Source organism: Neoarius graeffei, chromosome 19 (assembly GCF_027579695.1).
Source record: "Neoarius graeffei isolate fNeoGra1 chromosome 19, fNeoGra1.pri, whole genome shotgun sequence".
In the NCBI taxonomy this organism is placed as follows: domain Eukaryota; kingdom Metazoa; phylum Chordata; class Actinopteri; order Siluriformes; family Ariidae; genus Neoarius; species Neoarius graeffei.
The window spans coordinates 46,849,725-46,865,136 of record NC_083587.1 but is presented as its reverse complement, the minus strand read 5'-3'; the positions used below and the strand labels follow the sequence as shown (position 1 = coordinate 46,865,136).

Sequence of the window (15,412 nt, the reverse complement as noted above, 5' to 3'; positions counted from 1 at the left end):
GACTTGTGTGGTGTAGACTCTACTTACACTACGTTCACACTGCAGGCTGAAGTGACTCAAATCCGATTTTTTCGCCCATATGTGACCTGTATCCGATCTTTTATTGACAATATGAACGACACAGATCCGATTTTTTCAAATCCGACCCAGGCCATTTGGATATGTGGTCCTAATTCCGATTCCTATCCGATCTTTTCATATGCGACTTCAGTCTGAACCGCCAGGTCGCATTCATCCGACTTACACGTCATCAACAAGCCACAAACGTCACTATTCTGCGCTGAAGTAGGCGGCGGGTCTCTCAAAAAAAAGTTACAACAACATGGCTTTGATGTTCCTTTGAACGGAGGTTGCAGTCACTACCCCGCAGAACGCCTGAGCCAAAACCCTTGCCCTCTTCCTTCTCAACCTCCTCCTTAACATCAGGCTATTGTGCATGTTCTGGCTCCGTCGCAACAACAACTGCATCATCGCCAGGTACTCCATGCTGGCTACTGTCATACACAGGAAACTTTAGGTTACTTCCGTAAACACTGGCCATGCTCACTGCGTGTGACGTCGTCGTATCCTGCAATGCGCATGCGGAACACTTTTAGGTCGCTTTTCGTTCATACTGAGGATCACATACAAGTCGCATATATTTGTTAATGTGAACGACCTCACAAAAAAATCGGATTTCACAAAAAAATCGGAATTGAGCATTAAGCCTTGCAGTGTGAACGTAGTGTTAATCTAAAGTTAATGATAAACGGAGTTAAAAAGCGCTGGAGCTAAAAGAAACCTTTATTGAAAGGGGATTATGAAAAACTCACTTTATCTGGGTATCTGGAGCCTACCAACACACAATCTCTGAAATTAGACACACAATCAATCAGTTTCTTTTGAGCTGCTGTTTCAGAAAACGCGAGCTTCAACAAGCCGTTCAGAATCGACTCCACTTCCTAGGTCACAAAGGGAGCTCATTAGAATAACCCCGCCCCGTCATCCGAATATCTCCACTCATGGCTCGAGAACTGTCTTTGCGAATGAATATTCATGAGGAAAGTACTACCTGATTGACTGGCGGAAGAGGGGGATGGGGTGAGCAGTGGCTCATTATCATTTAAAGGAACAGGCACCTAAATCGGCCGTTTTGAACAGGGCTGTTTAGACAGGGGGAGAAGGGAGCTGTGGTGCTTTATCCTTGAGGTATTTTGACCAAAGCATGTCATAGACATTTCATTTAGACCTCAGGGAACTGTGTCAACTCGTTGAAAAGAGGAATAATATGTCACCTTTAACATTCATGGAAGGAGTCTCGAGTGTCAGCGCTTTGTAACGGTCCATATGTTTTCTGAAACAGGAGTGTGTTCAGGACAGTTTCTGGTTTCTCAGCAACATGAAAACTGTCTGTTTATCATTGCTGTCGGCTGTCCATCGCTAGCAATGATGACTGCTTCATTAGGATATGCAGAAACGCAGACGGACCACGTGTAATTCTCCTTTCCTAATGAGGTGCCTTGCACAGCAAGGTAAGACAAATGATGTCGTGCCCCCATCGTGTTGTCTCTCCGGACCTCCAGACCTGATGCCAAGTGGTGCACAAAAGTGCCACAGACCTGACGGGTATGGAAATTGCCTCACAGTGACAACTGACTTGCCGAGTGATGCCATCCATTGGTCATTTGAGTGGCTTTTCCGCACACTATCAAGTGGTGCGCCATTGACCCTGTTGGGTTCATCTGCCACAGTGCACTGAAAAGTACCATGCTGCCAGCACCTTATTGGTGATGTACTATTTAATCCATAGCTGGAACCCAGGCAGGTGCTACCACTCCGGGTCAGAGCGGACCTGGGAGCAATGGTGATTAAGGGGTAACTCCACTTTCCCCAATACTCAAGTCTTCCTGGACCTGAGACTCACCACCGGTTGCAGTTTAAAGTCATACCCAGGACTAAACTGTTTGTTTACACAATAATAAACATAACTATAAATGTACTGAAAAGTATGATGCTTGTTTGGTCAAATTTGTTTGGTATAAAAGAAATAACACACTGGGATGTGCAGTTACAGGAAAATAATCAACTATGGTATTGTAATGGTAATTCCACTTCATACAGGGGCAGCCATGGCCAAAAGGTTAGAGAAGCAGCCTTGGGACCAAAGAGTTGCTGGTTCGATTCCCTGGCCTGGCAGGAAAAATCCATGGCCGAAGTGCCCTTGAGCAAGGCACCTAACCCCCAACTGCTCCCCAGGCACGTGCTGTACATCGCTCTGGATAAGAGCATCTGCTAAATGCCTGCACCGCAATACAACACCCCATCATTGATTACTTTCCTATAACAGCACGTGCCATCATGTTTTATTCCTTACATATTACATGACCAAAAATCTCTAAAGGACTGGTATTTCAAAGTGTTCGCCTGTATAAAATGTGTACCTTCTCCATCAAGCAGCTTACACAAGCTGCCAATGTTGGCCAAAATGATTTAATACATAAACTCGACAATGTCGCTGACTATTTTCTGTAATTTGCTGGGATGGTAACGTCACCATGAGAATTGCGCTTATCGAATTATAACAAAACCAACAGATCCAGATGGACTAGAGCTGAAGAACAACAAAACTTCTCTATGTGGACAAAAAGGAACACACACATAACCACAACACACACACACACACACATACATCTATTTGCATACTTTGAGCGACTCATGATTTAAAAGCCTTAATAACAGCCGTTTGTCTGCGGAATGAGATGGTAAATGATGTTGGGTACGAGCGGGCTCTGCGTGTTGGAAAGTAAACTGGGGTGAATGTTTACAGTAATTGGAGCCAAAGTGAATAAAAAAACTGCATGTGGTCTGTTAAACTGGAGAGCTTGATGCCAGTGGTTCTCAGGAAAACGTTCAGCAAAGCTACCATTATGTCTGGGAAGGTACGGAGACGGCTATAACTGCTTCTATTTTGCTATTATGTACTATTATACTACTACCTCCCAAATACTACTGTGACCTCGGCCATTTGCATGGCTTCTTTCGCTGCTACGTTGTTACTAATTGCAATTACTAGAAATCATGCTTCTAGGAATTCTGTAATTGTAAGAATAATTGTATACCTCTATACCAGGAACATCAGATGTCCGACAGGGCCGAAGATCTTTCTTATTTTCCTGACATACCTGATTCAACTCATTAGTCGTTATGTCTACCAAATAGGATTCGTGGACTGAATTTGGTCTGCTAAAAGCAGAAAGACATAGCGACAGGATCTCCAGAGTCTGACACCCCTGCTATACATGTGGTGGCCATGAAAATCCTTCACACTGTGAACGTCTGACATTTTCTACTAAACCCAATTCTGAAAACTTTACTTCTTGAGCTGGAATATGTTTCTCATTCGCATGGGCCTCAACCACAAGGAAGGTTCTCTGCAAATCTGTAAACTGACAGTTGAAACCTAGCAATGTTTCAGGAAGACCAATGGCATTTACCACATTTATTGATTACACTGGCACCTTTCCCAACATCATCTTGGCAGGAAGAGAACATTCTGTGCCAAAACCCTAAGGATCCGGGGATATCTTTTTTTTTTTGCAAGAATCTGGATCAGATCTGGAGATTTCTTTTTTATTGGATTCCACAACTGGAGAGTACCCAACATGGATTTCATCATATATGGGTCATAGTTTGAATTATTCTATCCACATTCACTGGATATGAGCAATCGTGCGCTCTGATTGGCTACTCTGCTACTAGGATATCAGCTCATATACTGTGAGTAGAGAAAAACAAAATGGCGGAACGTGTTGCTGAACCAACCGAGGATGAACTAAAATCTACTCGAAAACAAAACCACAAAAAAAAAAAAAAAATCAACAAAATATGGAATGAAAGCATTTGATAGCAAGAACGTACATTTTTTAAAATTATTTTTCAAGAATTATTATTGTATTTTTCACAAATTGCTACTGTCATTTCACTAGTTTGCTTGTTTACAGTCTTCATCTTTAAGTATTAAAATTTCATCTCATCTCATCTCATTATCTCTAGCCGCTTTATCCTTCTACAGGGTCGCAGGCAAGCTGGAGCCTATCCCAGCTGACTATGGGCGAAAGGCGGGGTACACCCTGGACAAGTCGCCAGGTCATCACAGGGCTGACACATAGACACAGACAACCATTCACACTCACATTCACACCTACGGTCAATTTAGAGTCACCAGTTAACCTAACCTGCATGTCTTTGGACTGTGGAGGAAACCGGAGCACCCGGAGGAAACCCACGCGGACACGGGGAGAACATGCAAACTCCGCACAGAAAGGCCCTCGCCGGCCCCGGGGCTCGAACCCAGGACCTTCTTGCTGTGAGGCGACAGCGCTAACCACTACACCACCGTGCCGCCTTACCGAATTTGCGAAAAATAAAAATAAAATGCTCGGTTTCTCAAAATTCAGTGAATGTGGATAGAATAAAACAATTATTCCGCTCAATCTCGTCGTACATGGCTTATAGTCAAATCAGCACTACGCACCTCGTCAGCTATCAGCTCATGTACAACTCGATTTCGTGGAATAACTGTTAAATTATGGCGGCACGGTGGTGTAGTGGTTAGCACTGTCACCTCACAGCAAGTAGGTTCTGGGTTTGAGCCAAGTCGCCAACAGGGGCCTTTCTGTGTGGGGTTTGCATGTTCTCCCCATGTCTGCGTGGGTTTCCTCCGGGTGCTCCGGTCCAAAGACATGTGGTTAGGTTAACATGGGGCGACCTTGGGCTGAAGTGCCCTTAAGCAAGGCACCTAACCCCCAACTGCTCCCTGGGTGCTGTAGCATGGCTGCCCACTGCTCTGGGGATGTGTGCGCGCTCATTGCTCATGTGTGTGTTCACCGCTTCAAATGGGTTAAACACAGAGGACAAATTTCACTGTGCTTGAGTGTGCATATGACAAATAAAGGCTTCTTGTTCTTTTTCTTCTTCTAAATATCCAAGCAAAACCATCTTGACAGAAATTCATCGTCTTCTGCTAGATTTCAGCCACAGCAACATCCGATGGGATTTTGATTCTTGGATTATTCAATCGCATGTTCCGAGGGATGTGGGAAAAACAAACATCTTCTGAAAGTCTGGATGTAGTCCTGTTTGATTTTTGCAAAACCATCATAAAAGTAGAACGGATCGGGATTTCTGGGTTACTCCGAGTGGGAAAGCAGGTCCCCCCCCACCAGACCTACTAAAGCAATGTTGTCCTTGGATACTACAGCTAATTTGTTTGGCTAACCCTGTGTCTGAAATCTCTCATTCATTCCCTACTCCCTATATAGGGAATTACTATATAGAGGACTATATAGTGAGCTCATTGGTAAAATCAAAAAAACGCTTTCGGACACTAGTCCGTCGCGCTGGTATTTACTTCATTACTGTCGCACAGTTAAAACGTCCCAGATCAGTCGGCTGGTGGGTTTTCAAAATAATAAATACATGCGTGTATTTTTGTGATAAATCCATATTATACTGAGCGTATTTCCCACATTAATAAATACAAAGTACCTGCATCTTTCAGATTTTTTTTAAATCAAGGTTGAATACTTTCTTCTTTGCCACTGCCTTTTATTAAATCAAATTTGAGACTTTAATTTGATTTCTTTCAGCGCGACCGCAATGCATGATGGGATATATTGCTTGGTTAGTGACTGTTGGTTGTACACTACTTTTTGTGATGCATTGTGGGATACTTTGAGTGCACTATATAGGGTGTAAATAATCCTCACTAAGGTTTCGGACAGCACTACAAAATGGCGTCCTCACTATATAGTGCGCTATATAGTGAGTAGGGAGTGATTTCGGACACAGGGTATGACTTTCAGCAGTAACATAACCATGCTACAATGGTTCAATACTCCCCCCCCCGGCAAGAAATCCAGATTTTATATGCAAATTGGAGTCCTAATGTTAAAGGACTTTATAATACTTAATTGTGGAAAAGTAATGATTTATAAGAGGATGGGTTCTGTTTCGAGTCTGCTTCCACATGACTTTTCGGGGAGTTTTTCTTTGCCGCTGTTCCCACTGACTCGATCATTAAGGATCTAAATCTAGATCCGGATTTCTATAAAGCTACTTCGTGACGACGTCCAACCTTAAAAAGTGATAAACAACGTTTGCACAGTGGCTCCTGATAGGCTTTTACATGTTATGATGTAATAACATTTGCCTGTCAGGCACTCACATTTTTAGACTTTTTTTTTTTTAATGCATTGCCATGTCCCTGAATGACTCAAGGAATTCATCAGTGGAAACACACACAGTACGGCGTGACCTCCCACAAGGTTAAGATGGCAACCTTAAGCCTAGCAGGCGCCTGGCAAGCTCGCTTTCAGGCAGTGGCTTTGAGAAAATATATTTTATTAGACTATTCCAATGGGCTTTCATATCCTCCAAAATCAGAGAGTACAGAGAGCTCCTGCTGTTTTACAACATACACACCCATTTAGGCAGACACACACATACACATACATACACACAAGCTGACCTCATTTTCACCTCAGTCTCCTACATGAAGTATTTTTTTTTTTTCGAGAAGTGTAAAAATGCTGGCGGTATGCTGCGTGTGTATTACCTTGTTCCTGTCCTGAGTATCCACCTCTCCAGGTGCCATGTGCTTGAGCAGGAGAGAGAGAGGCTTGTGGCTGGAGTGACGTGTTGCCAAGTGCAACGGTGTCATTTCCTCAAGATCCTTCAACAGCCAATTAGCATGCCGCGAAAGGAGCAATTTCATGAAACGAACATTGCCCTACAAACAGACGCAAACACACAACCATATTCATGTTGACATGCCAAACTACAGTACGTGAGCAACACTTAATGAGATCCCTATTGATGGCTTTACTCATTATGGAATAACGCAATTTCATGGAACTAATAGAATACGTGATGTTCGTCAAGGTTCTGTTCAAGTCCAGTTTTTCCTCTGAATTCCTCCAAATTACCATTTCACAGTTTTAATAACATAACTTTTTTTATTTAAAAACCACAACACTCGATTACGGTCGGAAGGTGTTGATTATTTTTATGTCTATAACAGCAGATCTGACAGTAATGTCAGGTTTATATTAAAGCGTTCATTTTAATACATTGCTGTTTCTATAGTAACATCAAATTCACAGAGACTTGTCTGCTGAACGCTCCACATAATCCAACACTAATAATAAATGCATTAAACATCCTAAATAAATAAATAAATAAATATGTTGATATGGTGATGTGCCCTGTAGAACAGGATAAGCGGCTAAAGATGATGGATGGATGGATGGAGACGTTTTCTGTAAGCAGACATTTGAGTTGAGGGAAGGAGTCTCCAGTGTCAGAGCTTTGGAACAGTCAGAGGTAAAGCTGATCCTTTAAGTTTTCCAACATGTGAAAGGTTTCAATACAGAGGACTGATAAACAAGCTGCATTTTTTTTCTCGTCTTTTTGCTGTCGAGAGAGAGCGCGCGCGAGAGAGAGAGAGAGCGAGAGAGAGGCTGGAGAGGGATTCCTAATGTGTTAACAGAAACCATCTTGTTTCACTGATGTTAGATAACATGAAATGTAATCATCATCACAGGGAGATTACATAAAGTCAAATTGCAGTGGTTAAATTTTTTTTTTTTAAATCAGCAGCTTTGGGGTTCCACAACATGAAATGGATGAAAAGTATGATTCCAAAAATGGAATCGTTGTCAGATTTTGTGGTATTAAAAAAAAAAAAAAAAAAAAAAAAAAAACAACCACAACACCACCACCATACTGGGAACATACTGTTACAGGAAAATAAACAACTTTGGGGTAGTAACAGGAAGTGTACTTCATATCAGGCCGCATGACTCCACTCCATCAATGATTATTAGTTCATCTGACTGACGGGTGATGAGTTTATGCCATCATGTGTTGTCCATTGTCTGTCCGTCATCCGTCGTCCGTCTGGCGTCGCCCACATTTCACGAAAATCGCTTCTTCTCTCTCTCTCTCTCTCTCTCTCTCTCTCAATTCTTCACCGATTTTTATTCTTTTTGGCAGGAAGGTAGGTCTCCCTGGGGTGCATATAACTTCTACACAAATTTCCATAATTGCAATTAATAATGAAGATATGGAGTAATTAAGCCCTAACGAGCAGTTTCCACACAAATTGCTTCTTCTCCCGCAATTATTCCCCGATTTTGATTCTTTCTGACAGGAAGGTTGGTCTGCCTGGGGTGCATTTAACTTCTACCCAAATTTGCATAACTGCCATTAATAATGAAGTTATGGACTAATTAAGCCTCAATGAGCAGTTCAACAAAAATCACTTCTCAGTCAATTCCTCTGTGTTTTAGATCCTTTCTGGCAAATACAGTGGGGCAAAAAAGTATTTAGTCAGTCACCAACTGTGCAAGTTCTCCCACTTAAAAAGATGAGAGAGGCCTGTAATTTTCATCATAGGTATACCTCAACTATGAGAGACAAAATGAGAAAAAAAATCCAGAAAATCACATTGTCTGATTTTTAAAGAATTTATTTGCAAATTATGGTGGAAAATAAGTATTTGGTCAATAACAAAAGTTCATCTCAGTACTTTGTTATATACCCTTTGTTGGCAATGACAGAGGTCAAATGTTTTCTCTAAGTCTTCACAAGGTTTTCACACACTGTTGCTGGTATTTTGGCCCATTCCTCCATGCAGATCTCCTCTAGAGCAGTGATGTTTTGGGGCTGTCGCTGGGCAACATGGACTTTTAACTCCCTCCAAAGATTTTCTATGGGGTTGAGATCTGGAGACTAGCTAGGCCACTCCAGGACCTTGAAATGCTTCTTACAAAGCCATTCTTTCGTTGCCCGGGCGGTGTGTTTGGGATCATTGTCATGCTGAAAGACCCAGCCACGTTTCATCTTCAATGCCCTTGCTGATGGAAGGAGGTTTTCACTCAAAATCTCATGATACATGGCCCCATTCATTCTTTCCTTTACACGGATCAGTCGTCCTGGTCCCTTTGCAGAAAAACAGCCCCAAAGCATGATGTTTCCACCCCCATGCTTCACAGTAGGTATGGTGTTCTTTGGATGCAACTCAGCATTCTTTCTCCTCCAAACACGACAAGTTGAGTTTTTATCAAAAAGTTCTATTTTGGTTTCATCTGACCATATGACATTCTCCCAATCCTCTTCTGGATCATCCAAATGCTCTCTAGCAAACTTCAGACTGGCCTGGACATGTACTGGCTTAAGTAGGGGGACACGTCTGGTACTGCAGGATTTGAGTCCCTGGCGGCGAAGTGTGTTACTGATGGTAGCCTTTGTTACTTTGGTCCCAGCTCTCTGCAGGCCATTCACTAGGTCCCCCTGTGTGGTTCTGGGATTTTTGCTTACCGTTCTTATGATCATTTTGACCCCGGGGGTGAGATCTTGCGTGGAGCCCCAGATCGAGGGAGATTATCAGTGGTCTTGTATGTCTTCCATTTTCTAATAATTGCTCCCACAGTTGATTTCTTCACACCAAGCTGCTTACCTATTGCAGATTCAGTCTTTCCAGCCTGGTGCAGGTCTACAATTTTGTTTCTGGTGTCCTTTGACAGCTCTTTGGTCTTAGCCATAGTGGAGCTTGGAGTGTGACTGTTTGAGGTTGTGGACAGGTGTCTTTTATACTGATAACGAGTTCAAACAGGTGCCATTAATACAGGTAACAAGTGGAGGACAGAGGAGCCTCTTAAAGAAGAAGTTACAGGTCTGTGAGAGCCAGAAATCTTGCTTGTTTGTAGGTGACCAAATACTTATTTTACCGAGGAATTAACCAATTAATTCATTAAAAATCCTACAATGTGATTTCCTGGATTCTTTCCCCCCATTCTGTCTCTCATAGTTGAAGTGTACCAATGATGAAAATGACAGGCCTCTCTCATCTTTTTAAGTGGGAGAACTTGCACAATTGGTGGCTGACTAAATACTTTTTTGCCCCACTGTAGGTCGGTATTCCTAGGGTGTATGGTATATAGCTTGTATATAGTGTATATAGCTTGCAACATTTATTGCGCAAGGTGGCCCACTTTAGATTGTTCCTTCTGGACTAGACGGGGCCGGAGTGAGCTACGCCGTCACTGACTGTCTCATTTTCCTATAATATATATAACAGTCAAGTGTGTAAATGTTTAAAATGGCTGTGTGTGTGTGTGTGTGTGTGTGTGTGCGTGTGTATCATCTCTGACACGCTTATCACTATTTCAAAGACTCGACAGTGAACCTGGTACGTGTGTGTGTGTGTGTGTGTGTGTGTGTGTTATGTATGTGTGTATCTTGCTTCTTGGTCTCTATCCTCAGCCCAATTAGTGTGTTAATCCCTAAGCTCCAGCTCTTATTGATCTACGTGTCAGTGCGCTCCCCATCAACTACTCTTCTTCCTCTGCTCCATGTCTTCTCTCTCTGCCCTGCTCCTATTACAGATGTCATGTTCTTACATGTTGTATTTTTTCCTTATCTTATACACTGGTTTTACAGGATTGCACTCATTTTATAGGCTTTTACAAACTTATCATTTCATATGTCTCATTGGCTTGGAACATTTTACTATTTGTGATGTCAAAACTGAACGTCCAATCTCACAGGTATGAGATCAGAGACAAAAAAAAAATAGGGAACATTTAAATCACTAGGGGGCAGTAGGGTCCCTATATAGGGCTTCTATAAAGTCTTTTAGCATCCTAGTGAGTCAAGATGTTTACAGCGAAAGAAAAATCAAAAGGTAGCACACTGACGAAGTCAGAGAGAGTCAGAAAGCGAGAGTCAGAGTGTGTAAGAGGGAGTGTGTGTGTGTGTGTGTGTGTGTGTGTGTGTGTGTGTGTGTGTATATATATATATATATATATATATATATATATATATATATATATATATATATATATATATATAGATAGATAGATAGATAGATAGATAGACAGAGGGAGCCTGGCACCTTCTGTGCAGCGAGATGCAGTGCGGTCCTGTTGCTGCGGTCAGCTTTGTTAACGGAGGCTCCGGCCTTCAGTAACGTCTCCGCACAATCCAAGCGGTCAGCCAGCACGCAGTACATGAGAGGAGTCCTGCCAAACTGATCCTCACTGTCTCTCAAACATGGCTCTGCTGCGCACATGCATGCATAAACACACACACACACACACACACACACACACACACACACACACACGTCTTCCATTTTTTACATAATTATTAACCTCATTAACCAAAAGGAAACATTTTGGCCCCATTATTATTATTATTATTATTATTATTAAGTTTCTGTAAGTGTGTCTGTATCTGTGATCAGTTGCTCTAATAATAAATAGAGTAGCTCTTTGTGTGTGTGTGTGTGTGTGTGTGTGTGTGTGTGTACCTGCGATCAGTCTCTGTAAGGAGCTCCTGTCTCCATTCACGGCCGCTGCATGCACCTGTGAGCTTAAGGGGGCGGGGCCAGTCGACTTCAAAGGCTGCTCCATAGCCTAAAACACACACACACACACACACACTGTCTTTGTAATGTTCACCGATTACACTCTGAAGCCAAATCCATACATTGCAAATTGAGGCGTATTACAATGTTCACAGGACCTGACAGACAACAGCGGGAGCAAGACACACACACACACACACACACACACACACACAGTTGAAGCAGATTAGCATTCCCAAATAGGAAACTCTTGGTAATCCAGGAAGTAGAAGCAGGTGACAATCATTTTTTATTTATTCCTATTAATATTGCAAGAATGAAAAAAAAAATTATAATTCCTTTACCTTCCTACACACACACACACACACACACCTAATAACATAATTAACTCAACAAATTAATGATGCTTAGATTTATTAAAGATCCTAAATGTACATAAATTAACATTGTCTCAGTTTAATACAGTGTGTGTGTGTGTGTGTAGTCTGGGTTTTGTGGGTGATTTACAAGGAATAGCTGTGTTAATGGAATCACATGCAAAGAAGCTGATAAAAGAAGAGCATTTGTGTGGGCTACGTGTTTTCAGCAGCCGACGTGAGATCTCATGGAGGCTTTATTACGCATTCAGGTATAACGGCCGTGAAAGAAAGTAAGACGTTAATAGAAACTGTGTGTTCAAAATACAAATCAAATGCAAAATAACAGAATAGACACGAGTGTTTGTTGTGTTCTGTTCTACAGTACCACTCAAAACTCTGGACACAGCTTCTAATCAATGTTTTTTCTTTATTTTCTTTAATTAAAAGTCACTTCATGTCTTAAAGTAAATGATGGATGTCGTTGCTCTTTACTTACTTGAGCGGTTCTTGACATAATATGAATTACTACAGCTGTAGTCTGGAATAGGGCTATTTACTGTATTATTTATATTTACTATTTACTGTTTGATCTCAAAACACATTCAGAAGGCAAGACACTCGTCCACTAATTAACTTTTGACGAGGCACCTGTTAATTGAAAAGCATTCCAGGTGACGACCTCATGAAGCTGGTTAAGATAATGCCAATAGTGTGCTAAGCGTCATCAAGGTAAACAGTGGCTACTTTGAAGAATCTAAAATAATAATAGGTAAAAATATGAAACATTCTTTTTTGTTTACCACATAATTCCATACATGTTCCAAATGTTATTTCATAGTTTTGATGTCTTCAGTATTGTTCTACAATGTAGAAAATAGTCCTAAACCAGAAAAACCTCTGAATGAGTAGGGGTGTACAAACTTTTGAATGGTACTCTATATAGCAACTACATAAGACTTTCAACCATCAGTCTTTCTTTTAGAAAGCTGACCGTTAAAATAGACGCTTTATCTTTTCCGTGGTGTTATCTTTTTGATACAGGTGAATAACAATACTTTAAAAATAACTCAAGCACGGGGTTTTTTTTTTCCCCAGCCAGCCATCACTCATGACCACAATAATTATTTAAACGTCTGGTTAAATAATTAGTTGTTGCAATGTTTTTATTCTCACTCTGTACATTATGTAGTTGTGTCGAGTTTCTAGTGAGACGCATGTACAGCCATGACACACCTGACACACTGATTCATTGGATACATGGAGTCGTTTTTAGTAATTTGGTGTTTAATATGTAGCACACATTATTAAAACTTTTTTTTAAAAGATAAATATGCTCCTTCTTATTATAAGAGGGTGTTTGGGACATTTTTCAATATTCGCTCCCAGCTTCTTGATGTTGTTTCTCCTTTTTTTCCTTTCATGGACTCCACATTTATAGTCACATTTATGGTGACAACAGATAAGGAGGAACAGAAGATGTCTGTTTTATGGAACAGACAGACAGACAGACAGATAGACAGACAGATAAACAGACAGACAGATAGAGACAGACAGACAGACAGACAGACAGAGATAGATAGATAAAGACAGACAGACAGATAGGACACAGACAGACAGAGACAGATAAATAGACAGATAGATAGACAGACTGACAGAGACAGATAAATAGACAGATAGATAGACAGACTGACAGAGACAGATAAATAGACAGATAGATAGACAGACTGACAGAGACAGATAAATAGACAGATAGATAGACAGACTGACAGACAGATAAATAGACAGATAGATAGACAGACTGACAGAGACAGATAAATAGACAGATAGATAGACAGACTGACAGAGACAGATAAATAGACAGATAGATAGACAGACTGACAGAGACAGATAAATAGACAGATAGATAGACAGACTGACAGAGACAGATAAATAGACAGATAGATAGACAGACTGACAGACAGATAAATAGACAGATAGATAGACAGACTGACAGAGACAGATAAATAGACAAATAGATAGACAGACAGAAACAGATAAATAGACATAGATAGATAGATAGATAGATAGATAGATAGATAGATAGATAGACAGACAGACAGACAGACAGACAGACAGACAGATAAATAGACAGACAGAGATAGACAGACAGACAGACAGACAGACAGACAGACAGACAGACAGATAAAGCTAAAACAGACAGACAGACAGACAGACACAGACAGAGATAAAACAGACAGACAGACAGACAGACAGACAGACAGACAGACAGACAGACAGACATAGATAAATAGACAGACAGACATGGAGATGGACAGATAGATAGATTGACAAAGATAAAACAGACAGACAGACAGACAGACAGACAGACTTTACTGATCCCAAGCTGGGAAGTTGTTTTATTACAGCAGCAAGTCATCAGACGTGAAAAGAAAAAGCCACACTGTACAACATTAAATAGAATATTCCTAAGAGCAAGCCAACTATACAATATACAGATAAAAATGTAACGATTAAAAAAAAAAGTCTATATGGGCTTTGTACATGTGAATGTGCAATAATCAGTGGTCCAAATGCTTCCGAATCAATGCTAGTCTAAGATTTGTTAACGAGTCAAAATCATGACTTTAACAGCATTTTTTAAAAATATGATGTGCGACTTTTGTCTCAACTGAGTCAAGCTAAAACATATATCAGTAGCTGATCATAAGATAGAGGATATAAAGGAAAAAGGACTGAAATAAGTCAGATTGATTTGTGATCGCAGCATCAACAATTAAAACAACTTTGACTTGAACTAAAGATGATCTTAAATTAGATTAATTGAAAAAACAACAAGCTTGACATTTTGAAATAATCCAGCCCACGTTCCACTGTAAAGATTAGCTAAATGCTTGGATTGGTTCATTCATTAAAAATCTCTCTCTCTCTCCCTCCTCTGTAACACACACTAAAGTAATTAGCCGTGCTGTTCTCACGCTCCTCACGGGGGGTAATTGGGGTTAGTTACTATAGACTCGTAAAACTCTTCAGTAACTTCAGTAGCGTGTGTGTGTTTGTGTGTGTCAGTGTTTGTGTTTTTTGATTAAAGCGTTTAAATTGATGTCTGACGCACTGTAATTCAGCTTTATGTGCCTCTGAATTCTTTAACTAAGGAAATAAGACATCACAAACACACACAAATGAAAACTCTGGCTTTCTGGAATGGTGGCGTGGAAAAAAGACAGCAGGGGGATGCCTTTGAGAGAGTTTAAGAGAGAGGTGAGTGTGTAGGGAATGCGCTGTGTGCGTGCTTGTGTGTGTGTGTGTGTGTGTGTGTGTGTGTGTGTGTGTGTGTGTGTGTGTGTGTGTGTTGGGGGGGGGGGGGGGGGGGGGGGTGCAACCGTGGGTTGGTGTGTGTGCCGTAACTTTGCGTGGGAAGTGATTTTCCGTGACAGGGGCTTTTTAAGGTGGTTTCGTTAAGATCAAGCCACAAGCTTTCACCAATTTCCTCCAGGCCACATCCAACACACACACAGCTAAAAACCTTCAGGATATTAAGTTCATGTACATAATTATGCAGATTTTTTTTAATAATCCACCAATTTTCACAGTTTATGCAAATTCAATTACAGAGAAGTGAACATGGTGGTACTAGCTGAACAAT

The 15,412-nt window shown here is 41.0% G+C and overlaps 1 protein-coding gene across 3 annotated transcripts in view; it reads right to left on the bottom strand.

Moving 5' to 3' along the window:
• Positions 1–15,412, bottom strand: part of invs (inversin) — a 92,388-nt gene that overhangs the window by 48,763 nt on the left and 28,213 nt on the right. For 2 of the 3 annotated variants that reach the window (XM_060900176.1, XM_060900178.1), the window contains exons 2-4: positions 11,354–11,459; positions 10,937–11,103; positions 6,596–6,769 (exon numbers count right to left, since the gene is read on the bottom strand). In XM_060900176.1, the coding sequence (XP_060756159.1) occupies positions 6,596–6,769; positions 10,937–11,103; positions 11,354–11,456 (444 nt within the window). In that variant the 5' untranslated portion in view covers positions 11,457–11,459. The remainder of the gene's footprint in view (positions 1–6,595; positions 6,770–10,936; positions 11,104–11,353; positions 11,460–15,412) is intronic. The other variant, XM_060900179.1, reaches the window with a different exon arrangement.